We start from the raw sequence: 27,463 nt of genomic DNA, 5'->3' as shown, positions 1-27,463 counted from the left end.
TTTCTACTTTTACATATATTTCCAAATACTTATGGACTACAGTGTGTTTTGTAAATGAATACAGGGCATGACCAATAAAAAGCTGATGTTACAGTTACCTTGAAGTACTGAAACTGTTGTTACAAATCTGCAGTAGCAGAATAAAGAGCCATTGCCCATGCGCATTTGGTGTATGTAAAGTGGAATATTATGCCCTCTACTGGTACAAAAACATTTTTTTTCAAATCCTGTCAAGGTAGCAAGTGTTACTGTATATATTTTTTTTAACATTCAACAGTCCTAAAGTTTCTGGTTCTGATACACTGGACTGACGTTAGACTTATAAAAGTCATGTTAAATTTTCTTTCAAGATTCATACTGTATCCACTATACAAAACAAAATAGAATGGGGTTGATTGGGCTAATTTTAAAAATAGTTTACTTATTATTTTGAAAAGTTGGTCTCTCAGTTTCAAAATTGGCCCAAGCAAGGATGAGACAATGTTTATCTTAAAGCTAATCCTCTTACACTTGGTAAGCATCAGGCTTATGTCATGGCATTATCCAGATTGTCCTACTTTTCCAGACATTGTGTACATGTGTACAAACTCTGCTTCTCAGGGAAAGACAATAAGTTGTACTAAGTTACAGCTCCAGCTGTAAAATATGTACTATTCTTTAATTTAGAAATTTATGGAGAGACCCGTTGAAGAGGTTTTAGTGCCAAGACTTGAAAGAAGTGGCAAAAAGTGGTTTGGAGCTAAGAGTGTGATAATCCAAAAGAAAAAAAGAAGATAGGCTGCTGGGCTACTGAAGAGGCAGAAAGAGCAGTTACTGAATGAGCTGGATGTAAACTGCCATACCTGTTGAACAAAGAGGCCTTTGTGGTGAATGCAGTGAGCTAAAGAATCAGCGGACTGGCAAAAAGTCAGTTAGATCAGATGTTGAAAAAGTGCCTTCAACTTATTCTACTCTATTCTGGAGGAAGTGTCTCCTTACCTGCTTACATGCTTCCTGCTGAAATCCAAAGGTACTTTTGGTCATACATAACCAAGAACGTTGACAGAAGACTTTGACTTTTCTTTCAATATAGTATCTTATTATTATTATTGTTGTTGTTATTATTATTACTACTAGTAGTAGTATAATTACTACTACAACTACATCTATGAATAATAATAACTTTTATAACTTATAAATGAAACAATGGCATCAAACTGTTAATAACTGACCAAGGACAAAGCATCACAAAATATACTATTTATGTCATGTGGAAATGTGAAAACTTGTCAAATTTCAGTATTAGATAATTGACTTGCATTATTACACTATATTCTCAATGTTTATTAACAGTATAAATTTTTTTAATAGCTGACAAACGAGACAAATCTATTTACATGTACGGCATTTGACAATCTCTCTAATCCAGAATGAGGAAGGTGATGTATTAATAATAAAAGAACTGAGGCACGGGTTAAAAACCTTAATAAAGGTTTTTATTACAATAAGAAACACAAAATATGTGCAAAACAAGAAACACATGTAAACTGCCCCCAGATAAATATGAAAAAAAAAAAACATCACACAAACACACACACACACACTATATGGTAAGAAATGCTAATGCTAATTGTCACGATCGGGCACATCATTCTGAACTAAGGGGAGCATTTTGGCACTGGTTAAGAACACTAGTGCAGGTATTTATTACAATAACAGACACAAAGTATGTACAACACAATAAGCAAATGCGAATCGCTACCAGATAAATATAATAAAACACTGTGAGAAATACAAACATACACCAGACATGATAAGAAATGCTATTGCTAATAACAACAGTGTGCTAATGCGAAGGACTAAGGCTAAGAGGCTAGAAACTGTTTAACTTACTGTATTTCTGTATCACAACACTAAAACCTCACCTCAAGTAAAACACAGTGGGGTTTAGGAATATTAAAACTTAAATCATTTTTGCAACTGTACATTAGCTATGTACTATTTTTGATAACATTTGAAATACATATTTATGAGTATATGAAAAAATATGTTATATTTTTATATTTTTTATTTTCTTATTAATTATGTAACCACATTTCTAGCTCTTGAATAAATATTTTCTTATGAATTATCTATTCATTACAGATGTTGCAGGCAGACTAAATAAAACACAGGGACAGACTTTGCCAACTTATAGCAAGAAAAATGTCCTCTGCAAAGAACAGGAAACAGTATACTCTCCCCCTTTGTACAATGATCCTGTTTTTGATACCAGGTAAGACATTGTTTATTGTGTTCTTTCAAACCCTATTAGGATTGTTTTATACAATTAATTAGAACCTGAGAGAACCTGCTCTAATAAGAAAGCATAAACTGCTCTTAGATAATTTAGGGCCCAGAGAACTCACCAGTGTTTCTGCGCAAAATTAATATGTGCACAAGACTGATCCGCATATGAACTCGCCTCGTGCAGGTGAAAAGAGCCAATCGGTACTGCACACGTGTCGGAGGGTAAGTGTGTCAGTCGCGAAGCTCCTCAGTCAGCAGTGGAGGGTTGTATCGGTAGAGGTAAAGCGTACCACAATTAGGGTAATTGGAATTGACTAGATTTGGGGAGAAAATTGGGGGGGAAATTGGAGAAAAAGAAAGAGTATATAATTATACTGGATAAGGACTTGATGGTGCCGTTCATGGTTTCTGCCCTTGGCCCGTATGATTTTCCCAGTTTCCTGAATCTTTTCATGATAATGTGAACTGTAGATGACTGAAATTCTTTGCAATCTTACACTGAGAAACATTGACTCTGAACTGACTGACAATTCTATCACAAAGTTTGGCAAAAATGATGAACCACAACCCATCCTTGCTTGCAAAGTCTTAGCAGTTAAACTGCTAATTGTGGAACCTTCTAGAATGGTGTTACCTATGTAACCTCCCAACCATTTGAGTGTTTTGCAGGCATCACATTCACATTCTGTTGTTTTTTATAATTAGAAAAGTAATTACACTCATCAAAGTACAAAACAACCTGAAAAAAAGTTGGTTTAGAAGTATTCAGTCAAATAACTACATAAATAACTGGTTGTCCTTTTCACTGGGGGAATGTCACCCATGTCCCCATGAGGCAAGAACGTGGCCACCGGGGTTTTCTGATTTATAGTGGGGACCCTGAGGGTTTTTTTGTGACATCTCCTACTCCACTACTGTGCTCATCTATCTGTTCTATCGGCTCTCCACTTTGGGTCGCAGATTTTATTTAGTCTTTTGTTTTTTTTAATTTATTTATTTTATTTTGGCCACTCTTTATTTTATAGATTCCTGTTTGTTTGTGGCTCTTTAACCACAGTATTGTTCTACCTTGCATCCTGCATTGTGGGTTCATCTTCCACATTCTCTACACCTGCTGCCTGAGTGGCGAGGGGCAACACACCTCTTTCAACTGTTTTTAAAAATGTATTTAAAACAGATGTAAAAAGTACCAACAGTTCAAACTACTTTACACATATAATTTATTTAAAACATTATCTAAACTAATGTAACTAGTGCTTTATTACCCATCTGTGAGTGGACGCTAGGATGGTTGCTAATGTCACAGCAGTCTTTGGTTGTCTTTTATTATTACTAATTTGCTATGCCATTTTATGCAGTTTTTTCTTTTTTCTTTCATCAGCAAATGAAGCTTTATCCCTATTTTCCCAAAATGTGAAAGGCTGCCATCCTGAGTGTTTACACCACTTTTTATTAGCTGTTGCATTCACTGAACTTTTCTGCAATAATATTTGTCTACCCATAAAAACATTGCATTTTATTTATTAGCTTTTATTAGTATTTTACATGTAGTGTTAAAAAAGCACCAGACTCATGCCTTTTCTTCTTTTTTCATTACCAATTTACTCATTTAATTGAGATGGTTTAGACTGAGGCATGTGGCAAGATGGCTTTATTTGAAACTAATTTTGCTTTATGAAGTAAGCCTGGTGGCTTTGTAGAGTTGCAGATGGCCTTTGTTTAACTGATTACATCTATGATTAAATTAAATTCTACTTTTAGTCCTATGTTTCATGTAGACATTCTGTTATCAGGTCATCTGGAAATATGCCCTTGGCTCTGTCTTTTGCTTACATTACCAATACAAGCTTGCTTACCTCACCACCTATTTTTGCTTTTAAATAGTGTGTGCATTTTGTAGAAATGTGTGAGAATATTTGTCAAGCGTAGCAGCTTTTGCTTTGGAGGTTTTATTATCTGGTTATTAGAAAACTGTGCACTACAAGCATTCATTCTCTGACCTTTTTAATAGGAATGATTTTATTAAAACTTGCAGTTATTAAAACCAGTTATCTTTTGCTAAATGATTAATTATGCACATTTACAAAATGATGAATTGTCCATTCTTATTTACTAAATTACCTACATTTAAAGTTCTGCCTACATTTAAAGTGTGCAGCAGATTTTAGTCCAGAATCTTTTTTAAGCATTCAAGCCCAATGCTACTACCATCATATTTTATAGTAGTTTTTGTGATGTAAAATGAGAACAAGATGAATAACTTCAGTTATTAAAGTTTACCTTTAATGTTACCTATAATCTGTACAATTAAATTGAAAAACAAACTGAATTTGTTTAGATGGGGGAATAAAAAAACTTGAATAATATGGTTGTATAAATATGCTCAGCCTTAAACTAATAATTTGTTGAGTCACCTTTAGATTTTGACAACATTCAGTCTTTTTTGTAGGAATCTATCAGCATGGTACATCTTGTCCTGGCAGAATTTGCCCACTCTTGCTTACATAAGTGTTCCATATCAGATTGTCAGGGCACTTTCTGTACTTCAGGTCATCCCACAGATATTCAGTTGGATTCAGGTTTGGGCTCTGGATGGGCAATTGTAAAACTTTTGGTCATTGTCGTGCTGAAAGGTAAAATTCATCTTCAGCTTTTTAGCACAGGCCTGTATGTCTTTTGCCAAATATGACTGATATTTGGAACTGTTCATAATTTCCTCCACCTTGACTAAAGTAAAGCTCCAGTAATGTTGCTTTAGGCCTCTTGGCAGCCTCCTGGACCACTTTCCTTCCTGTCTTTTCATCAGTTTTTGGAGGGATGTCCCGTTCTTGATAATGTCACTAATGTCTTTCTCTTATCTTTGATACTTTGTAAGCTCTTTGTGAACCATGTATTTTGCTGTAAGATTAAACTAAATAAATGTCAGGAAAATCCTACTGGAAGAGCTAAACTTTAAATGGGGTTACTACTACTACTTAACATACATTTGACTGTGATTAGTTCATTCTTAGCACAACCACTACCACAAATATAAGAGATTGTTAATAGGTCACATTAAAGGTGGAAATAAATCTAAAGTGATTTATCTTCGTCTGATCTTGGTCTAATCACAAAAACCTGTCATTTTAACAGGGCTGTAAAGACTTTTTTATATCCACTGAAAACTGAATTTTGACTCACCTCACTGTATACCAGTAGTTTGAAAAAAAAGAATCTTTGAAGGTCATTTCTACACACAGTAACTTTTTTTTTGTTATTATTATAATGTGAAGGCTAATAATAGATTTGTGTAAACACTGTGTGTAACTGTAAGGGTCTACTTTAGTGTTAGTGCAGTATAAAATGCACAGAGCCCTAGAGGACATAAAGCACTGTGCTATATACTGTGTGTATAATAGGTGTATAGGCCTGATAACTAGTGGTTTTATGGGGAGCTTAAGGAAAAATTGGTGCGTGGGTGAAATATGAAATGCAAAGACGGCAAAAAGCAGGAAAGCCAAGACAGAAAGGGTTATATGAATAAAGCTTTGTGAAGTGGACATCTAGGTCTTTTGCTCTCAAGACCATTAAACAAGGTCTTTAATTCTTTCTTACTGACAGCAAAGTCAGCATGAGGACACCGGTCAACTCTGACCTACAGCTGAACTAAATCTAACTCAACTGGACACAGTCCCTGACAAGGCAATAAGACAGTTATTTTTGTAGGACAGAGCCACTTGCACACACCTAGAGATAAATTAAATAGATGAACAATCTAAAAGAAGCAGACATTCAAAAAAAGCAGAGACAGCAGAAAAACCATGCTTATGGATACAAAGAGTTACAGAGGGGTGCAGTGCTACAGTACATAAGTACCAGCAGTTTTAATCATAGTACTTGCGTTTATTTCAGTAATGTCCTGTAATAAACAGGGTCATGAATTTTAACTTGTATAGGAACTGCTGAGCTGCTGACACAACACAGTGTGTTATTTATTACATTTTATCTTATTTATATCATATTATGTCTCAAAAGATTTATTAGAGCACTTGAGGATTTTTTAATACAGTCCAAAATGTGTGACACTACCTATAGAACATTTGATTACTGGATGTAAAGCCTGTATAGTCTAAATAATTTTTGCATGTTACAGCTCCAGCCTTGCCCGGCTCTCAGAGCACATGGACTTTTGTTTAATGTTTGTTCCACACCTCCCTTGTCACCACCCATGTCTCTTGATTTGCCCTCACCTTTACTGTGATCACCTGTTCCTTGTTATGTATTCATTGTCTTGTGTATAAGTTACCAATGCACCCCTGCTCAGATGAAGTGTGGTTTGAGTAAAATTAGGTGTAAGCAGGATAACACAGATTAGCTTGAAACCCTCCTTGTTGTAGCTTGTGCATGTTTGTAGCGTGACCTTGAGATCTATGTTATTTGCTATAGTAAACCTTAGTCCATGTGCCTTGATACAGCCTGACCTAGTTATTCTTGCTTTTTGAACAAGCCTGACCTTAGTATCTTAGTTATAGTCTCTTTCTTGTCCTTGCCATATTAGTGGTGCTTCCCATGGTGTTTTGCCCCTTGTGTTCTTGTTAGCATTTAGCTTAGGATTAGAATTTAGCATTCCTTGTTTAGTAAAGTTCAGGGTTCATGTTATTTTAGGGATTGATTTGGAACACCCCCAAGTCTTACTTAGCATTTAGTGTTAGCATAGCTGTTAGCTTAGTATTAGCCTTTAGCCTAGTCATCCATGTTGACAGTGTAGCTCCCTCTTGTGTTTGCAGTGTTTATTGTGTTCATCTCATTCATTTTTTGTGCCTGCCTTGTACTACTGTATATCTGTGTTTCTCAAGTAAATTTTAAATATAGTTCTCTACTCATGTGTCCTGTCAAACAATCTGTTTGTTTGTTACCTCCTACAGCGGGGTGGCTTAGTGGGTAGCACTGTCGCCTCACAGCAAGAAGGTCCTGGGTTTGTTTCCCAGGTGGAGCGGTCCTGGTCCTTTCTGTGTGGAGTTTGCATGGGTTTCCTCCGGGAGCTCCAGATTGCTTTCACAGTCCAAAGACATGCAAGTGAGGTGAATTGGAGAAACAAAATTGTCCATGACTGTGTTTAACATTAAACTTGTGAACTGATAAATCTTGTGTAACCAGTGATTACCTGTCCTGTCATAAATATAACCAAAGTGTGTATAGAATAAATATATAAATAAAAATAAATATAGAAAAAATATATGTAAAATAATAACTCAAATATTGAAAACATATGTGTATCATGTTAGATCTTATACTAATTTTACTTGCTTTCATTATTAAATGTATGTTTATAAATGAATATACTTGGCTGCAACCACTGTTTTTATTTGTCTTTTTTTTACTGTCCCAACTTTTTTGATTTGGGGTTGTCTGCTGTTTACACATCAGCTCATAGTTACAGTATAAACACATGTAAATGTTTGTGTAACTTAAAGGCAGGTAATGGTTTCCACTGTCTACCTCTCAGCCTTTTCGACAGAGTACCATAATTTTAAACAATCTACAAGTGCCAAATTCCAAATACACACACACAGACACACACATGCACAGTTTCCCTTCTTGCTAAGGAGGGAAATTGATTTCTATGGCAGGTCCGCTGTTGCAGGAAAGGTTACAATATTTATTGGTTGCATTTTCACTCTTTTCTGTATATGTCTGGTGGTGTTCACTTTCTTGCTGACATAAACCAAATACAATGTTCTAAATCATAGCCTGGGGCCTGAGCTCAGCCTGTGCTATCTCCTTACAAGGGCAGGGTTTGGCTGGCCATATACTTAGCTCACTACCATCTCTAACCACTTCAATGATTTCCAATTTTGACTATGTGCAGTAAATTAGATATGCTGTTAGATTATTTCTGCCTACCTTGTAGGTCCATTCTACTCTGTGAAGGTATGAGGCAGCAATAGATTATTGAGAATTGTATGCATTTAAAATTCTGTTCGCTGTTTATTGAATGTAACTATTTAAAATTGTATGCATTTTCATGGCTAATATTTGACTACAATTTTACAAAGACAGAAAGAAAACTTTGATCTAACTATATCTTATTTGTTCTGTGATATGTTTCATTTCATTTTCATGCTTTTCCAAGTATTTAATTTTTTTTTTTTTTTTAAAGGTTGGGACGGCAAAGCATTTACCACTTTGCAATGTTACTATACCTTCTCAAAACACATTTTGGCACCAAGGATACAAAGAAAAAAGAGTTTCAGGTGTTATCGTGTCCCATTTGTGTTAAATTCTCCACACATTCTCTGCTGGGGACAGGTCAGGACTGCAGGCAGGCCAGTCCAGTACCCGTACCCTTTTTCTTCCGCAGCCATGCCTTTGTAATGTGTGCAGCATGTGGTTTTGCTTTGTCTGGTTGAAACATGCATGTACATCCCTGGAAAATATGTCGTCTTGAAGGCAGCATATGTTGCTCTAAGATCTCAATGTGCTTTTCTGCATTAATGCTGCCATCACAGAAGTGTAAGTTACCTTTGCCAAAGACACTGACACAACCTTATACCATCACAGACCCTGGCTTTTGGACTTGTTGCTGATAACAGTCTGGATAGTCCTTTTTTTCTTTGGTCTGGAGCACACAGTATCTATTTCTTCCAAAGAAGATTTGAAATACTGATTTGTCTGACCATAATACATGTTTCTGATTTGTGATGGTCCATCCCAGATGCTTAGAGCCCAGAGAACTCAACGACACTTCTGTACATGTTTAACATAACATACATGTTTTTGCACAGTAACATTTCAAATGGCATTTGTGAATGTAATTCCATATTGTAGTGCTTGACAAAGGTTTGCTGACGTAATCCCTTGCCCATGTGGTTATATCAGCTAATAATGAATGATGCAGTGTTGTCTGAAAGATTGAAGATCACAGGTGTTCAGCTTCAGCTTGTGCCTTTGCACAGTATTCCATATTCTATATTATGCACTATAGAGGAAGAAATATGCAAATCCTTTTCAATATTTCTTTAAAGAACATTGTTTTCAATAATTCTCTTACACATTTGTTGACAAACTGGAGATCCTTTGTCTATCTTTGCTCCTCATAGACTCAGCCTTTCATAGATACTGCTCTTGTTCCAAATCAGGATTACAACCACTTATTGACGGCTCCATCCCAATTTTGCCTGGAGTTTTTTTGCAGGACTGAAATGTAGGAAGGGTTGTATTATTTCAAAACATGACATATCTTGGGTTCATACTGTCTGCATGAAATAAAAGTCAAAGTGAATGTAAGAAACACTGCATTTTTTATTTCCATTTTCCATGCAAAATATTTTAAACAAAAAATTTTCAATATTGATATAATTACAGCCTTGTAATGTTACAATGAAAATGAAACAATGGGAACAGTGAATTGTACCCAGATGTTGTGTGATAAAGCAATTTTATGTAAAGAGAATTTGTATTTTGGATAAAAGAAATTAGCTATTTTGTTTATAGCATAACTCTGCGCTGTTTGCTGGATACAATTCTAAGACTGAAGTATTGTCCTTATTTTTGTTGAATAACTTTGGTAGTATGTTAGAAGAGGCCACTATGACAGTGTTTTAGGGCCAGTGTTAATATTTTTATGTTTGACTTTGAGATTCTTCATTACATATTGCGTTACATATTGCATGTCTGCGTACTAGTTACTTTCTCTAAGCAACTAGTGACATTTTAACAAAGCTGCAGACACAGTATATAGCCCTACATCAGTATAGTTTGTCCTTACAAAAATAGAACTACTGGTTATGAATTACAAACATAATTTTTAATATGTAACCAATAATTTGTGTCTGTTTCAACACTTATGCCAAATGGCTTGAATTATAAATAATTTATATCTACTTCTTGACAAAAGAAAACATGTGAAAATTATTGGTTTTGTAAATATATGAAGTTGAGGTTAAAATGTGCTGAATTATCAATTTATTTCTGCTTCTGCACAGCTGATGTCTGCTTATAGTTTGAATATAACCCCTTTTAGCTACTCCTAGAGACAGAGTCACATGAAGTTTGGTTCCTGATTGGTTAAAAATAACTAGGCTGAAACCCTGGTCTGTCAGGTTCAAAAATGGAGGAAGAAGCAGGGAGGGATGTAAAAGGGAGGAAAGAGAGAGAGAGAACACTGCGACAGCAGTGAAGTGTGACTTGGTGTGTGTGTGTGTGTGTGTGTGTGTGTGTGTGTTTAGCATGTGGCCTGGCCTGAGTGTGTTCCCTGCTGGTGCAGTGTACTCATGTGTAGAGGACCTTCCAGGCACCTCCTTTGTTTGGCGCAAAAAGCTATAAATCACACTGTTCCATCTGGAAAGGCTTCTTAAGGCTCAGGTCCAGTTTTCACCTCTGGGAATTTTCTGGGAGTCCTACAAACGATTTTTTATTCCTGTTTCATCCCACTTAGAAAATCAGGAAATGGAGATGGTCAGAGGAAATAGGGCATCTTGCACTTGTCCTATTTAACACACTGCAAATGAATTCCACATGACATTGGGGAAGGTAGGATAAAAACATAGGTGGCTACAGAGCTACCAAGTGAGAATAGGAGCACAAGTGCACCTACAAAAAAGGTGTTTTATTATTATTATTATTATTATTATTATTATTATATAAGAAAAGACAAAGAAAAAAGTTTTTAAAAAATTAACTATGACAATGAAAATGACACAGCAAACATTATACACTTAACTAAACAGAAATCATGGTTTACCTCATGGTACCCTTACATGAATCCTATCTCCACTGTCATACCCTTTGCACAATTAGAAACAACCAAAATCGCATATTAATTGTGTTTATTTTGCTTACTTAATCTTTGCTACATCTTCTGTTTAGTCCATTAGATGGGTAGCAATTTTTGCTGGTGTTACATGGCACAATAATTAAAAGATGCAAAGCGTAATAAAGCATAACCATGAAACACAACACACATAACAAACATACGTAGTTAGACAAGAAAGGAAAAAAAAAATAGGACAGTAAAAGAGCATGTTTTATATATACTCTGTGACACCTACCTGCAATATAAACTTAACATCAAATACTTTACAGCATTTACTGTTCACAGCAGGTTCCCCTGCTGGAGAGGAATGTATGTATGTTTTTCTGATGTGGGTACTGTTTTCTTCTCTGTATTTCTATCTTCATGGGTTTGTATGTACAGTAAACGTGTGTGTAATAGTGTGCGCAATATGTGTGTGTGTGTGTCCATGTACGTCTCTGGTGATTAAAGTCAGATGCAGTTGCAGCATTGCAGTACAAAGTGTTCATGAATGAGAGGCATTAGAGCTTCAGACTGCAGTAGGACAACCAGTGACCTAGTCTTCTTATAAACACACAGTCCCACAATTCCATGATGTATTACCAAACCTGGGCTTCAGTGGCCCAGCAGTGTCTCACAGACGTTTTGCAATGATTGTGTTTGCATGGACAAAATAATCAGAATACTGCAAAATATACTGCATAGTAATTCAATCACAATGTTAGATTCACTTAAGTAATCTAATAATATAAACGTTAGGTCTACATGATTTTTATTCAAAACAGTTCTCTAAAAAGTAACCGAGTTGTTGGTTTGCTTTCTGGTAGCACTGTTTTATTATGTTTTACCTAATAGTAAGTCATCAGAAAGATATCAGACATTAATTAGTTAATTGATTTGATTTAAGAATTGGCTTAAAGAACCTTCTTCTCCTCCAGCAAGTCCATTGTTTATTTCATATTTTAAGTAGTCAAAATAAAGCATCTGCTACAGCAACCAGGTTTTTCTCTACAGTCTTACTCTCAAACCTCTCAAATTCTCATAAAAAATGCATGGAATTAATCAGGAATCTTCAAAATAGTTGACATTTTAAAGATTAACGAATGTTAACTTGATAAGTACACAAATAGAACATATATACAATACCATTGGTATTTAGGCTTTTTTAAAAAGAAAGATATACCAAAGTTTACACCAAGTTTGTTATACCAAAAACAAGGGTGGAATGCTCGTTTCAAAAACAATATTCGGACATTATTTTTTTAAACATGGTGCAACAAATAAAAACAAACATATAGAACAATAAGAAAACAAAACAAATACACAACAATCTATACTGCATCCTAAAAAATCTTTTACATTAAAACATGGCACAATCAATAAAACCAGCTGTTCTCTCAGGATTTCACTACTAGTAATCCATGGTAACAAAAATCCACAGTGGATGGAAAGGTGCTTTTAAAATGGATCTGTAATAAACTTGTAGAAAGGCAGCTTTAATTATCCCTCTGAGTACCATTCAGAGCATTATCAAGAAGTGGAAAGTTTATTGCACCACCAACACCTTCACCATACCAACACCTTCACCATACAGACTTAAACGTATGTATGGATGAGATTTGTTGGTCTGTGCATGTGACAACAATCTCACTTGCTTTACACAACATTGGTCCATATGTCAGTGTTCAGATCCTGATTAAGTGCCATACTAAAACACTATATACTATATACTATATACTATATACACTATAACACTAATACCATCTGGCAAAAAGTTGGCAAAAAGTGGCAACATTGCTATCTCCATAACATTGTTATTGGACTGTATCCCTTCACCAAACACTGGGCAGTTGGTCAGCACTGAAGGAAAAATTGATGCTGCCAAGTACTTCCCATTCATTCAAGAAAACATGTGACCCTTTACTAGACAGCTGAAGATGGGCAGGAGGTTCCATGTCCAGCATGACAAAGACCCTAAACACACTGCCAAAAAAAGCATTGGCTTAAGCATAGCAAGGTGAATGTCCTTCAGTGGCCAAGTCAGAGCTCTGACCTAAACCTGAAAATTTGTGAACAGAAAAGAGCAGTGCTTACTAATCACCACAACATTTGACTAAGCTCGAACAGTTTTGCAGGGACGAAAGGGCAAGTATTTCTCAATCTAGGAGTGCCAAGCTGGTAGGAACAGCTCCAAACAGACTCACAGCTGTGATTACAGCAAACTGTCATTCTAAAATGCACTAAATTAGGGGACTAATCCAATTTTCAACCCTGTTTCTAGTTTCTCTCCTTTTGTTAATTTGCTCATTATTTGAATGTTTTAAGGGAAAAAGTGAAAATAAAGCTGGAGACAATTTTTAATTTTAGGCTGTAAGACAAAAAAGTTGCTATTTTAAAGGGGAATAAAGCTTTTCTATAGGCACTGTAATGCTAAGCATGCTGTTTTGGGACTGATATTGTCTGTGGCATAATAGGAATTGAACTGCTATTTAAAACTGTCAGTGATTGTGGTTGTTTACAGTTGGGTCATGACTGTGTAATTATTATGTTCAAATCTTAAGTAACTGGGTTTTAAAATATGTTAAAACGTTTACTGCATACAAACATTTTTGTAGGAAAATCACATTAAAATATGCATCTACATCAATACCCACATGATTTATCCAAATGTTTATAGACACCTGACCATTACCTTGTTGATTGTCTGATTCAAAAACAATGAGCATTTGTGCCCACTCAGTCAAAAGACCAATTGTGAGGTCAGGCTCCGACATTTGATGCAAATACAAACAACAAATATTTAAATTGTACCAAAAAACATTTATGATATTTTCACAAGTCATACAAAATTCTTTATACTGCTGCTTTTTCCAAAACCAAAGTTCAGTCTAAAGTTTTTAACTTTAAAGTGTTTATAGTCAAAAGCAGGAAAATTAAGCATTTGAAAGGGGGAACAATCGAAACGAACAAGTTGTTCCAGTACTAAATTACAGATTTAAATTACAGAGTTGTGTTTACATGGCCATACTACATTTCGTTGGTAAGATAAATAAATGTGAATGCCCACAAAGCATTGATGAAAGTTTAAAAAAAAATGACTAAGCTCAAGTGGTAACTTACATAAACTGGTAACTGAAACATAAACTCAAAAGTGCCTACATTTTAAAACATTGTAGATTGCCTTCAAGTTCCTCAAAATTGTTTTAGGGGTAACATTGTGTATATATCATTTATCCTACTTTATTTTCTGTTTAATCAGAAAACCTTCAAACATGTCACAAGAAATCTAAAGAACAGCAGCCAAGATGTTATTATTAACTGACAAAATTAGAATTTTTCTCATGCTAATTCAAAACAAACTCTCCAATATGTTCCAGAAAGACAAGTCTACACTAAGATAAAGCAGCAGAAGGAAGGAGTGTCATAGTGTAATTGCTTTGAATGAATGAATGAATAAATGAATGAATGAATGAATAAATGAATAAATTTCTTAGCTATTTTGGCACCAGTTTATATATAGGATACAGAACTGCAACTTTTGTCAACAACATATTTATGATGAATATAACCTGACTATCACATGTTTATAATTTCTGATTTGCATTTATGTGTTTTTAACCTTTGTGATATTCTTAAAACCCTTTACACCACTTTGTGTCATTTGTGCCATTCATTGCTCTCTCCATCTCTGTCCCATGGCATTTGTTTCATAGGGTGTGTTCGAAAACCTAGTGAGCTCTCTACATAGACGCATTTTACGTCATCCCATGCATGCTCTCGAGAAGAAGGCTGTTCGAATTCTTAGATGCCTTAAAATGCTGCCTAGTAAGGTACCTTAAATTTGAACAGTATTTTGACTGAATAATGAGGGAGCATCCAATGCTTCCTTAGCGGTGAAGGCAATCCCAGCATTCAGTGCGGCACAACTTTTCTCACAAAAAATTACAAATATGGCGGACGAATGCGGAGCAACAAACAGAGTTCTTTTCAAATGTAAATAAATTATCATTGATTTTTTATTTGTACAAACGTGTAAAGTGTCATTTATTTGCAAATTCTGGCTTGTCAGTGACTTTTTAACCGTATTCGGTACATGGAGGGAGACGTTAGTTGACATGCTAGCGTGTTGTGCCACCTCATCCCATTGGTTTGAATGGCACAAGGCTAACTGTGTTAGCTTAGTAAGCGAAAACTGATGTAATCAAGTACTAAGTAGTGCATCCGAATAACCTGACTTATAAATCGATTACTTATTAGAATCCTCTCTACTTAGGCAGCTGCCCATGTAGGCAGTAGGCAGCAAGGTAGCTCACTAGGGTTTCAAACAGACCCATAGTGTAATTTCTTAGAATGAATGAATGAATGAGGCTATTTTGGCACCAATTCTCAGGATACAGAACTGCAACTTTTCTCCACAACAGATTAAGGACGAATATAACCTGACTATCACATGTATACGACTCTGTACATGAGCTGATGTTATGTATTTATGGTGCTAACCAATTCACAGCTGTAACACGACGTTGTGTATTTGCTGTGAAACAGAAATGGCTGTAAACAGTTAATCTACTCAATGCAGAACCGCACTGTTAGTGAGCGTTTTACTGTCCTCGAATATAATCGAAACAACCCATTTAATCAGTGTGTTTTCTCCTCTTCCCTCGCCATACTCTCTCCTCACACACGTAGGCGCGCGCACACCTAGGTACACGCTCACTGGTGCGTGGCTGGCGCGCGCGAGGACGCTTGGCCGCTGCGGAGAAAAGCAGGCGTGCGCGCGCGTGTGTGTGTGAGCGAGCGAGCGAGGATGAGGAGCGGGAGGGGGAAAGACCGTGTGCATTTCCGGGCTGAAGTCAGGCGCATTGGCGGTGTGAGCGCTGTGAGCGGTGTGTGTGTATAGCAGACAGGAGGTGAGGGCAGAATTGCTGGAGAGTGTGTCTGATGGCTCGTGTCGCTCTTCTGCTCCTCGGGGACTGTTTGCCCTGTCAGTTCGCAGTTCGTGCTCTTTGCAATGGCGCTGTGATGATGAAGACGATGGTGCTGTTGCTGAAGGAGAAAGACGCGCCAGGAGCGGACGCCCGACTATAGGAAGGAAGGAGAGCGCAGATCTAGCGGTACCTGTGCTTTTGTTTTGCTTCGGATTTTTAGTTTTTCTTTTCTTTTTTTTTTCTTTATTGAAGCAAAGCGGCGAGCAATACCATGGTGAACTATCAGAAATACATTACTGTTATGCAGCTGGCCTTAGGTGTGACAGCCTACAACCGAGACCGTAGTCTGCCTCCGAGAAAGCATATGTGGTGAGTATGAGCTCAGTGATCACTGGTGCCCATGTGCCCAATAGGATGATAAAAAGAGGAAAGGGGGGATCGGGGGTTTAGTCTGTAATGTACACCATTTCATCAGCACCGGACAGCAGCTTACTCAAGAGAAATGAGCATTCGCCTTTAGAAATACAGGATCATTATACTGGATTATGATCAGAACAGCTGAGCTGAAAGGTACAGTTACGAATCGTGCGTGCGCGTGCGTGTGTGTGTGTGTGGAGGGGGGTCGGGTTGGTGTGTTAATCTATAATAAGATATTACACTATATAATCTGTTTAATACAGCCAATACAGCACTGTATCCTTCACATAAAGATGGCCATTACCAACTGTTCTACTGTAACATAAATTACAGTGTCCTTACACATACTGTATAAATAAATACATAAATAAATACACAATAATACTACTGTTGGCAGTTTAGTATGTTTGCTAATAAATTCTACCAAAACATAACGTTTCTTTGACGATTAACCTTTTTAATTGACAATATAGCGTCAATGTAAGACCTAAATTCAGTTAAAACCAGATGATTTGTGTCCTTACAAAGAGATGCCAACCTTATAATTAAAACTAACATTTTTGACATAGTGTAAAATAACATACACAATTATGGTAAAAACATGGTAATAAAAGACAATATACAAAAATTACACTTGTTAGTTTCACAGTAATGTTACAGTTGCTGGTAAATTGTTAGTATGATATTGTCAGTGTTTTGACAATGAACCTTTTCATTACCAATAAACATAACAATCTTACATTTATTTAAGACTAGAGTCATTCTTCCAAATTCTTCCAGCAATTAAATTATTAAAACTTACAAAAAGCAGTAGGTGCAAATTATAAAATACATGACTTACATGTACTGTTTTATAAATAATACCAAAAAATAATCAAATAAATAATAATATTAAAAGTACACTAAAATATAATTAATAGTAAATGTAATGTGGTATTGAAAGCGTTAATTATTTATCTTTGGTATTTGGTACCTTTACCAAGAGCTTTAGTCAAAAATAACTAGTTACAATGGTTAAAAATCTTGACTAACATAACTGATCAGAATATGATCACTGTAGATATCTACACTGTATGGCAAAATAAAATAATTAATTAATGCATATGTCTTAATAAATCTTAACTACTAGAACGACATGTTTGTTTACATCTCACTCTATTTTAAATTTGAATTTTCTTATTTGTCCGATTGGTGTAGGTACTTGATCCGAATATCAAGCTTAGATCCCCGCTTTATCAGTTCTGTTGATTTCTTAGCTTCAACTAAAGTGGTAGTAGGCTATCTATTTATAACACAACCATAAAGCTCTATTTTTATATAATGTAACCTGGATAAATGATGTTAATGCTCCAAAACAAAAGTGACAAATTCTGGTATTTTTCTATTTGTAAAATGTGAATGCTACAATCAGGGGTTAGACTCTTAAGATAATGTCTTTTTACACAATTTTACCTTGTTGGTTGTCATATTCTTTTAAAACAACCCACGCACAATTTTAATATCTTAAAATCCAGCTTGTCTTAATCGGAAACTGCAGAGTGAATTGGATTTTCCTTTGTATTAATATAAAGTGTATGTAGCTTGAGTGCAGGTATTGATGCAGCATAAATGAATCATACATGTTAGATTATTGCATATGATGTCATGCTGCTTTGTTTCTTACTGATAAGCATGCTCACTGCCTTGTATTTTACTCATAAATCATTCTCCTGTTACAAATGTCATTCATTTTTTATTGCTGTGAATTTTTCCAATGTTTCAAATAAAAATGCAAGCCATTCCACCTGCTTTATGTGTCACCTTTGTGTTTTAATATCACAACACTAACTACTGATTTGCATTTATGTGTTTTTAACCTTTGTGATATTCATAAAACCCTTTACTCCTCTTTGTGTCATTTGTGCTATTCATTGCTGTCTCCATCTCTGTCTCATGGCATTTGTCTTGATGATTAATTTGCTTGATTTTCATTAGGATTGTTCAATGTAAGAGGTTATGAACTTTCTGTCCTAGAGGATTGGGTCTGTAACGGGATTACACTTTGGGGTAGTTAATTTTCATCACTGGTAGATTCAGATGACATATGTTTATAGGAAATTACTAAAAATTACTCACACACACACACTGACACACAAACACACACTAAATTAAAGTACCCTTTAGCTTAAAACCATAATAAATAAATAAGTTCGTGAGATTCTTAGCATTCTTATTTTGTGATCATTTTACTTAAATATACAAGACTGCATTGAACAATGTGTTGTCCTTTAAACCTTGATGTTATCTGTGTTGTTATATATCCTAAATATTTAGATATCTGATCGGCATAGTTTTTTCTTTATCAGGCTGTTAATATTAAGCAACGTAATTGTATTGTTTTCTAAAAACTAAAAGCTAAAACATTATAATGATCATAAAATGTCTTTTGTCTTTGCATTGGATGAGTACAAGGACTCAAAAATAAGAGAAAATAGCCTTAAGGCAAATTATAATCTGTTATGCATTATAAGACTTGCTTAAAAGAACTGACTTAATAGTAAAATATAACAAAAAATAAAACATTTCTGAGGTGTTTAACCCAATAGCAAATATCCTTACATTTTAATCTTCATAATGTTTTGGAAAGGGTTACTTTGAAATAACAATTCAATACCAATAAATTGAGATACTGGTACAGGTAGTTCAGTGAATGATCTAGGTGTTTTAAAACCAAAACCACTAAAAACAGACATATCATTGTGTGCATTTTGTTTGAGATGAATGAGTGAGTAGGCAGAACATGATACGATTTTATGGAGAGGTCACACAGCCCAATACTATTTTTTTTTCTCAGTTTTATTTATTAGCTTTTTCAGACAATACAAAAAGAATGATTCAGTTTACATATTACAGCAATTAAAAATGTGTTGTACAATAAGACAAGAACATTTAAGCGTAAATATAAGTATGCAATGTGGCTACGTTTTCCTGAGAATTCAACAATTAAATGCAAGATTACTAGATATACAGAGAACAAAAAAAACAAAAAAATTCTGGCCTGTTTCATATTAATGCCACACCTGTATTTTACCCCAAACGATGACACTGATAATTAACAAACGGTAAAAAGTAAATGACTGCATCTAGAATCAATCTAATGCAGGTAGAGGCTACCCAAAAGGATTAGGAAGTCACTTTGGGTAACTAATGGACTACAGGTGCTCCACATATCTATGAAAGGGCTCCCAAGTGTTCCTAAATTTGTGCTATGGATTTTTTCCAATTTAACAAAATGAAAAATCTCCCTAATCCACAAAGAAAACAGGGGTGAGCTAGGCCGCTTCCACCACAACAGGATCAGTTGCCTAGCCTTGTAAAGACAATCAAATCGGCCTCACGTTTAGATAACTGTAAATTGGGAGAAGGAATTCCAAAAAGAGCTGTAAGAACAGATGGTTCAAAAGGAATTCCAATTTCTGACCAAATGCCTTTCAATTTTAACATTGAACCACAACCTTTTGAGCTAAATCGCAATCTAAACTGATGATGAAGCTTTTAAACCTGCAGAGAAAATCCACCAACAACATGTGCAGATGCTGCTACTGCATGTTTGTTAATTATTCATGGACTGCGATACATGAACTTGCTGTGGCGCTTCTGTTTAACGTGAGTTTTACTAACTCGCCACTATATGGAGCAGTAGAGAACCGTAATTCTTAAATCTTGGCCCTCTGCATCACCCCCGCTTCTTGCAGAGCCGTTTCAGCATTCTTGCTAACAAACTGATGCTGCTGTGCCAGCAGATTGAGTATTTCTTTATTTGTGAAACCGATATAAATGTATAACTTTATCCTCAATGTCCCTCATTTTAACATCAGGTAAACTGCTATCTTCCTCTTGCTATCTTCCTCATGCGCACATTATTTTATCCTGTTTTCGTAAATAAACAGAAACTCCTAAATAAATGGATGGTTAAAGTAATAGGTCTTGCTCACCTTATATTTATTCATTTTTTATTGTTTGTTTATTAGGATTTTAACGTCATGTTTTACAATTTGGTTTCATAGATAATAGGACAGTTAATTACAGGTTACACTTAATTCATCTGTTCAAGACAATTTAGTATATACAGTTTTACTTGCATGTCTTTGGACTGTGGGAGGAAACCGGAGCTTCCGGAGGAAACCCACGCAGACACGGGGAGAACATGCAAACTCCACACAGAAAGGACCCAGGACCATCTTGCTGTGAGGCAACAGTGCTACCCTCCCAACCACCATCACTATATGTACAATAAATATTGTCAAAAATGTCTGCAATAACATAGCCCGCCTATTTAGAGGGAAAATGTAATTGGTCAATTTGAATTTGGTCTCTCATGGAAACACTACTATCTAGCCTTTTAATCATTTATAGATGGTCTGACGTTTTTTTCTACCACCATCAAAAGGCATGCCTCTTTAATCTAACCTTTCACATTTCAACACAAGTTGAAAAGGCAGTTATGAAGGATTTATTTGCTTACAGTTGTATTTGTTTAAATGTGTGTTGTCACACTATGAGTAGTAAAAAATAATAAAATAGATGTAAAAGTAAAACCAATCACTTATTGTATTTATATATTTATTATATTATTTGTAGGCCCTGATGGTTTCCCCTCTGGTGTGGACAGTAGTAACACATTAAACAAAACAAAGAGACTGTCCAAATAAAACTGGGTTAAAGTGGGATTGTTAACAGATAATTCAGGATGTTTACCTTTTTGCCAGTTTAAATAATCATTTATGACATTATTGTGCAATTTCATATTAGCAGTTCATAAAGAAATGTGAACATAGGTCAGTTATGTTGTTTTAAATCTCCACCAGAGAGCTCTTCGTTTTTCCTCTTAGAGAGTTTCTACATTCGGTTTGTTCCTAGGTGAGACTGCCTGGGGTTTTATATCTGTCCACTTTCTACCAGAGGACCTAGGAACATCTCCTGGAAAAAAGGTAAAGGATATGCTTACAAAAGGAGTGTCCTGATGAAGGAGAAGGAGATGCAAGGATGTTTGGAGGCAGGGAGTAAAAATGTAGAGGGATTACAAAAGAATAAATCAAATTTAAAAACAAGGGGTACCTTGTTGGTTGGACAATGCTGGTTATTTCCTGGCTTTGTGCCAACATTATACAGTTAAATGTTTACATAAATTTGTTTGGGATGTAATTGACATTTTGGGATTTCAGTGATATCTGCAACTGTTCTTTTGTCTTGTAGTTTACTGTGGGTTTGCTCTAGGTTAGGTCCCAAAGACATTTGTGGTCATTTGTTGCTTAAGAAAACCTTTAAGAACAGATGTAGAACCACAGTCAAAAACAAAGTCAGACCTGGTTCTGGATTGGCTTAAGACGAAATATAATAATTTACAATGGCTTTCTCAAAAGTGTCAGTCCTGACCCCAACTCTATTAACATATGTAAACAGAAAAATGCCTTAGAAAAAAAAAAAAAAAATTTGAGCAAACCCTATCAATTCTGTCAAGTACAGTGTTCAAGGAAGTCAGAAGCTTGTTTATCAAAAGCATTTCTTTCAAGACACCAAGTGTTTTAGGTGTTATTTTCCTATTCTTCCTGCAAACACGTCCTAAGGGGTTGTCATTGTCACATTTTTCATTACAAAATTCTCCACACATTCTCTATTGGGGACAGGTCAGATCCTCTTCCCATCTTTGTTCCTCAAAGACTCTTCATGGATATTTCTTTGGTACCAAACCATGATTACAATTACCTGCTGACATCACTTGTCTGAAATCATATCATTATTTAAATGTTTTACTTCATCACTAGCCTTGAATTGCCCCGTCCCAACATTTTTGGGATGTGTTGCAGGCCTGAAATGGAGGAATAGATGTATATTAAAAAATAAAATTAAACTCCATAGCATGATGCTGCCATCCCCTGTTTCACCTAGTTTCATCATTGCCATATATAAGAAAGTGGCACACATTGAATATGAATTATCTGGGTTTATACTGTCTGCAGTGAAATAAGAGTCAACGTAAGATCTTTAAAAAATGATTAAAAACCCACCTTTTTACTAAGCACTTAAGCTGATTTGTACTTACTTACTAACACACTTTTCCATTTAAAAAAACACTTTGGTTCTAACAGGTTTTAGCAGACTTGTGTTCTTGGACTGTTGTCTACTTAAACTAGAGAAATGAAATGTTGACTACTGTAAGTCGCTCTGGATAAGAAAGACTGCAGGTTTTTTTATTTGCATTTTCCATACTGTCCCAACTTGACACAGCAAAAAAATTTCACAATAAACCTCTAACTCATATTTATATTTCTTTGTATAAATGTGTACCAGCTATTTAGTCATGAAAATAAAACAGTAGCAGAAATAATTAAAATCCCAACAGTCATGGCACACACACACACACACAAGTATTACAAGTGTATGTAAACTTTTGACTTCAACTGTACATTTTAAATACTACATAACTAAATATATACCCAAAGTGGTGCATGACTTTAGCACAATACTTACTTCCTTTAATAACTGTAATGTTTGGCTTGGTCGCAGTCCACATCAATGAGAACATTATGCTCCAAATTCAAAAAGCTTTGGATTTGCATAACGTATTTGAGGTTGAATTTTTCCTGCACCCAAATGCTTTTATTCACCTACATATAGTAAAAATGTCTAGGATGGTTCTTCAGTTATGTATTATAAGATTACATCTGGATTAGCAAAACTGCTGTATAAAGGGAGTGTACAGTATACTCACTGGCCTTTTTATTAGCAACACCTGTACACCTGCTTTTTCATGTAATTATTTAATCAGCCAGTCATGTGGTATCAGTGCAGAATAATACACAGATAAAAGTCAGCAAAAGCTTCGGTTAATATTTACAGAAATAAAAACATCAGAATGGGGAAAAACATGATCTCAGTAAATGTGACAGTGGCATGGTTGTTGTGCCAGTGCCAGACAGGCTTGGTTTGAGTATGTCCAAAACTCCTGATCTCCTGGGACTGCAATGTATAGCAGTCTCTAACACAGAATGCTGTGAAAAACAAAAACACCTACTAAATCATAGTTTTGTGATGGGAAACGCTTTGTTGATGAGAGGACAGAGAAAAATGGCAGGCTTCTGACAGAAAGGCTACAGTAACTCATCTATCTATCCTTTATAACCATGGTTGGCAAAAAAACTCAGATGGATTCAACTACCTTAAATCTTTAGACTGATGGGCTACAACATGACCACATTAAAAAATCAACTATTTAATTTAATTTTATTATTTATTTAATCTATGGGCTATAGACTCACTAAACCTCAAGAGTGAAAGATTAACAAAATATTGCCTAGTCTGATAAATTTGGATGTGCTGCGGTTACAGATGTTAGGGTCAGTATTTAGTATTTAGAATTTAGTATAAAAACCATGCATTTAAAAATTATAGTGTCAACAGGTCAGTCTGGTGGTGTTTTAATAGTGGAGAATGTTTTCTTGGCTCACATTTGGCTCCCTAATTCCAATCAAGTGTTGTTTGAATGTTATAGCCTGTTTGAGTTTTGTTGCTGACCATGTGTATTAATTAACGGCCAGAATTTCTAATCATCATAATGTACCATGTGTTCCAAAACACAAGCCATCTCAAACTGGTTCATAAACATTACAATAAGTTTATCATACTTTATAGGCCTCCCAGTCACCAGATCTGAATCTCACTAAGGCCCAATCTGAGAAGTAGTAGAGTGTGGCATTCAGATCCTCATGAATAAATTACATCAACATAAACAAAAATCTTGAAGCAATGTTTAGGAACTTTTAAAATCCATGCCAGAAATAAGCCTTCTTTTAAAGCAAATGAGACCTCCATTATACAGTATTAGTATGGTATTAGTATGTAGGTACTGTCAATAAGTTTGAAGTGAAATCTAACTTCAGCTGTGCCAGTGTTGTCCATTTCTGTCTGGTTTGTTCTGGATCACTGCATTTAGTGGAAATGACATTTTAAAAGCCTCAGTACTGCTTGCGGAGTGTGAAAGAAACTTTGAGAGAGAAGCTGAGACATAATAATGCAGCAGATGTCCTCCTCCCTACAGGCCTAAAAACTATCCCAGAGATTAGCTTTAACGTGGCATAATGAACTTTAATGTCAGTTGTCTACCCTGAGGGGTGTACATATTTTTTAGAATCTACATGCTGCTTCTTCTATGTGTGTGCTAGTGGCTTTATATGTGTATACTGCATATATAACCAACTAATGCAACATATCTCATTAAGCACTACCTTTCGTCAGTAATAGTTCATTAGCATGAAGTGCTGTACCCAAACCCCTAATTGCAAGCTTATTTTAAAAACTGTCAGCAGATTTTTGCACCTACCTATACTGTATTCACTCAGAACTATTGTTTACTTTATTAAGTCTGAGCAATTAACCTGAAGTCAACAACTGTAGGTGAAGAGAATACTAATTGGCCTTGCTTCTGTACAGAGCCTACAGCCAGTAAGGGCTGAATCCACATGACTGCACTGCTTCACAATGTCCTGCTCCTAACCAGCTTTACCCTCTTGGCTGTACCATTCTGTCTATGCCAGAGTTATGATAATGCTTGTGATTACACCAGGAGAGATAGTGCTGATAGCAGGACACGCATGAGAGAGTAATGATTGGCCTGCTGCGTGCTTCCTTGTACTGAATCAAGACCAATGACATGAAGCGTAACATTGAGTATTGACTTGCTCTTTAAGCAGAACCCTGTATTAGTCAGACTAATTATACCCGGTGTTAGTGTAAGGTACATAAGAAAGGCTTGAAGGACAGCATGATCTATTACAGTTTGTCACTGGCTGCTTCTCGACTTTTGTTTGAACTGTAATTACATCAGGCATCTGCTATCACTGTTGTTTGCCAGGCAATAACATTACATAATAGTATAGTGTAGTATAGTGGTAGTATAGAAGAAGCCAACAGAACAGTGAGCAAAATATAGGATTATCAATCTTTGGTTTCAAAAGTACATGATCAGTTTAGAAGTTTAGACCCACACACTTTTGGCCAGATAGTGTATGCTGCTTTGGTTGTTTCTTTGCTCTACTTACCCCCTCTGTATACAGAATATATAAACAGTTTTACTATTGGAAAAAGATGCGACTAAGAGAAATCTGACTGACTGAATCGGGTAGAGTTTTCTTGAAGAGACATACAGCCTTGTAATTAATTATAATACACCTATAATATTCATAAAAATAACATTTTGCTATAGTCTATGTCATGTCTGTCTGGTTTATTATAGCCAGTATTATAGTTCTCTACTAAAGTCTACAACAATGTGCCACATTGTTTCTTGTAAGCACGTTGTAAATGCTTATTTTAGTGGCGATTGTTCTTTCCCCATAGTATGGACCTTGTCACTGTTGCTCTAGACTTGCTAATTAGGGATTTTGGATTTGGATCATCTTAAAGCTGCTTTGAGACAATGCTCTATAGAAAAAGCACCAAATAGCAGATTATGTACATCCACATATATACACTATAAATAATCATCATGCTGATTTTACTTATCCCTTAAGTCCCTTTCATCTTACATTTTTGTATCTTGTACAAAATTATTTGTATTATGAAATATCTTTTTTAAATTCTCTAATTATTCCAAACATGAAGTACAATGATGTTCCAAGTTTTCCCTCCTTAGATGTGTTTAGCTTGTTTGACTGATAAAGGTAAACGAAATGTCCTTAGCTTGACCTTCATGTTCCATTCCAAGGTTTTTGTGCTCATTTCTTCCTTATTCTGTCTTTTGTTTTACACTATTTTCTACTATTTAATACAGTAGATGATAGTCTAGCAGGGACATTTACTATGCACCCTCAATTCTTTTTCATGTTCTGGTGTTGTTAGAAATTTGACCTAATCTGCCATTTAAAATAGAATATCCTTTTTACAAAAAAGTCCAGCCAGTAAACTGAAACATATTTGTAATATTAAGCTTTGCTTTGAAGTTTTGAGAGCAAATCCTTTAGCACGATGGTATATTCTTTCATTAGCAGGTTAGGTAGTACTACAGGACACCCTCATCCTGTTTAAAAGAAAAAAAATCCTAAGATTGACCTATGTGGTTTCAATTATGTTTGGGATTTATGTAATAAATATGTTATTATTATGTAATGCAATTAGTCTTTATTAATAATTCTATTTGCTTTAATTTTTATAAAAATCTGCATTTTTTCACAATAATGTTTATTGTGTTCTTTTTAAACTATCCACAAATCCTTAATCAATTTTTTTTCTCATTGAGGAATCTATATAATAGGGAGAAACAGTATTTGAGCTCAAATGAATGATGCTGGACTATACTGAAACCATGTAATTTTACAAATGTTCTTAAATAATGCATGCACAATGTTGTGTATGAGATGGTTTGAAGCTAATAAAGATCAAGAGTAATACAGATTATTGATGACTGAAATGAACAAGCTATAAAATATTGTGTGTGTTATTAGTATGCCAAAAAGCTGTATAAACCATATATTATGATGTGTTTAAGTCTGTTCCCATTAAACATCAAACACCAAAGGCACATGTGCTTTTTTGGCAGCATTTGAATCACAATATCTAAACTAACCCATGTGTTGCCAGTGTGCTTACATTTCTCATGATATATTAACTGTTCTTTACTAATGTTTATATACTAAATCCGGACTATAAGCTCTCTCGGTCTCTCAGACATGACCAATTACTACTCCTCCCACCCTAAATATAAAAGTGCAAACACTTTTTGAAGATCCCTCGTATTTAAAATACTTTTGAAATACAGTTTTAAGAAGTCATATTTGAAACACATAAATGAAACTACTGTATACTTTACTTTCTCTGCCAGGGGGATTAATTCCTAGCCTCTAACCCATCTGCAAACAAAAGTTACCCTCAAAATCAGTTCTGAAGTGCCTCAGTATCATGTAAACCATGCATCTAGCAATCTTGGCTTTAGTACTGTAATAAAAAGGCTGGGAATTATTTATCCTTTTTACATGCTCTGATAATAAACATTAAGGGCAAAGCATATAAATAAACATGAATGATTTCTAAGTTAGAACTCTAT

The 27,463-nt window shown here is 35.3% G+C and overlaps 1 protein-coding gene across 13 annotated transcripts in view; it reads left to right on the top strand.

The window, feature by feature from the left end:
* The first annotated feature begins 2,149 nt into the window (after nucleotides 1-2,149).
* The window catches only part of tjp1b (tight junction protein 1b), a 167,828-nt gene continuing 142,514 nt past the window's right edge, over nucleotides 2,150-27,463 (top strand). For 8 of the 13 annotated variants that reach the window (XM_062992110.1, XM_062992156.1, XM_062992058.1 and 5 more), the window contains exon 1: nucleotides 16,261-16,338. In XM_062992110.1, coding sequence (XP_062848180.1) covers nucleotides 16,271-16,338 — 68 coding nt within the window. In that variant the 5' untranslated portion in view covers nucleotides 16,261-16,270. Of the gene's footprint in view, nucleotides 2,255-16,249; nucleotides 16,339-27,463 lie in introns of those variants that run through there. The other 5 variants (XM_062992134.1, XM_062992140.1, XM_062992118.1 and 2 more) reach the window with 2 other exon arrangements.

This window comes from Trichomycterus rosablanca, chromosome 1, assembly GCF_030014385.1.
Source record: "Trichomycterus rosablanca isolate fTriRos1 chromosome 1, fTriRos1.hap1, whole genome shotgun sequence".
Classification (NCBI taxonomy): Eukaryota; Metazoa; Chordata; class Actinopteri; order Siluriformes; family Trichomycteridae; genus Trichomycterus; species Trichomycterus rosablanca.
The sequence above is the reverse complement of the archived record's forward strand: the minus strand, read 5'-3'. Positions and strand labels throughout refer to the sequence as shown.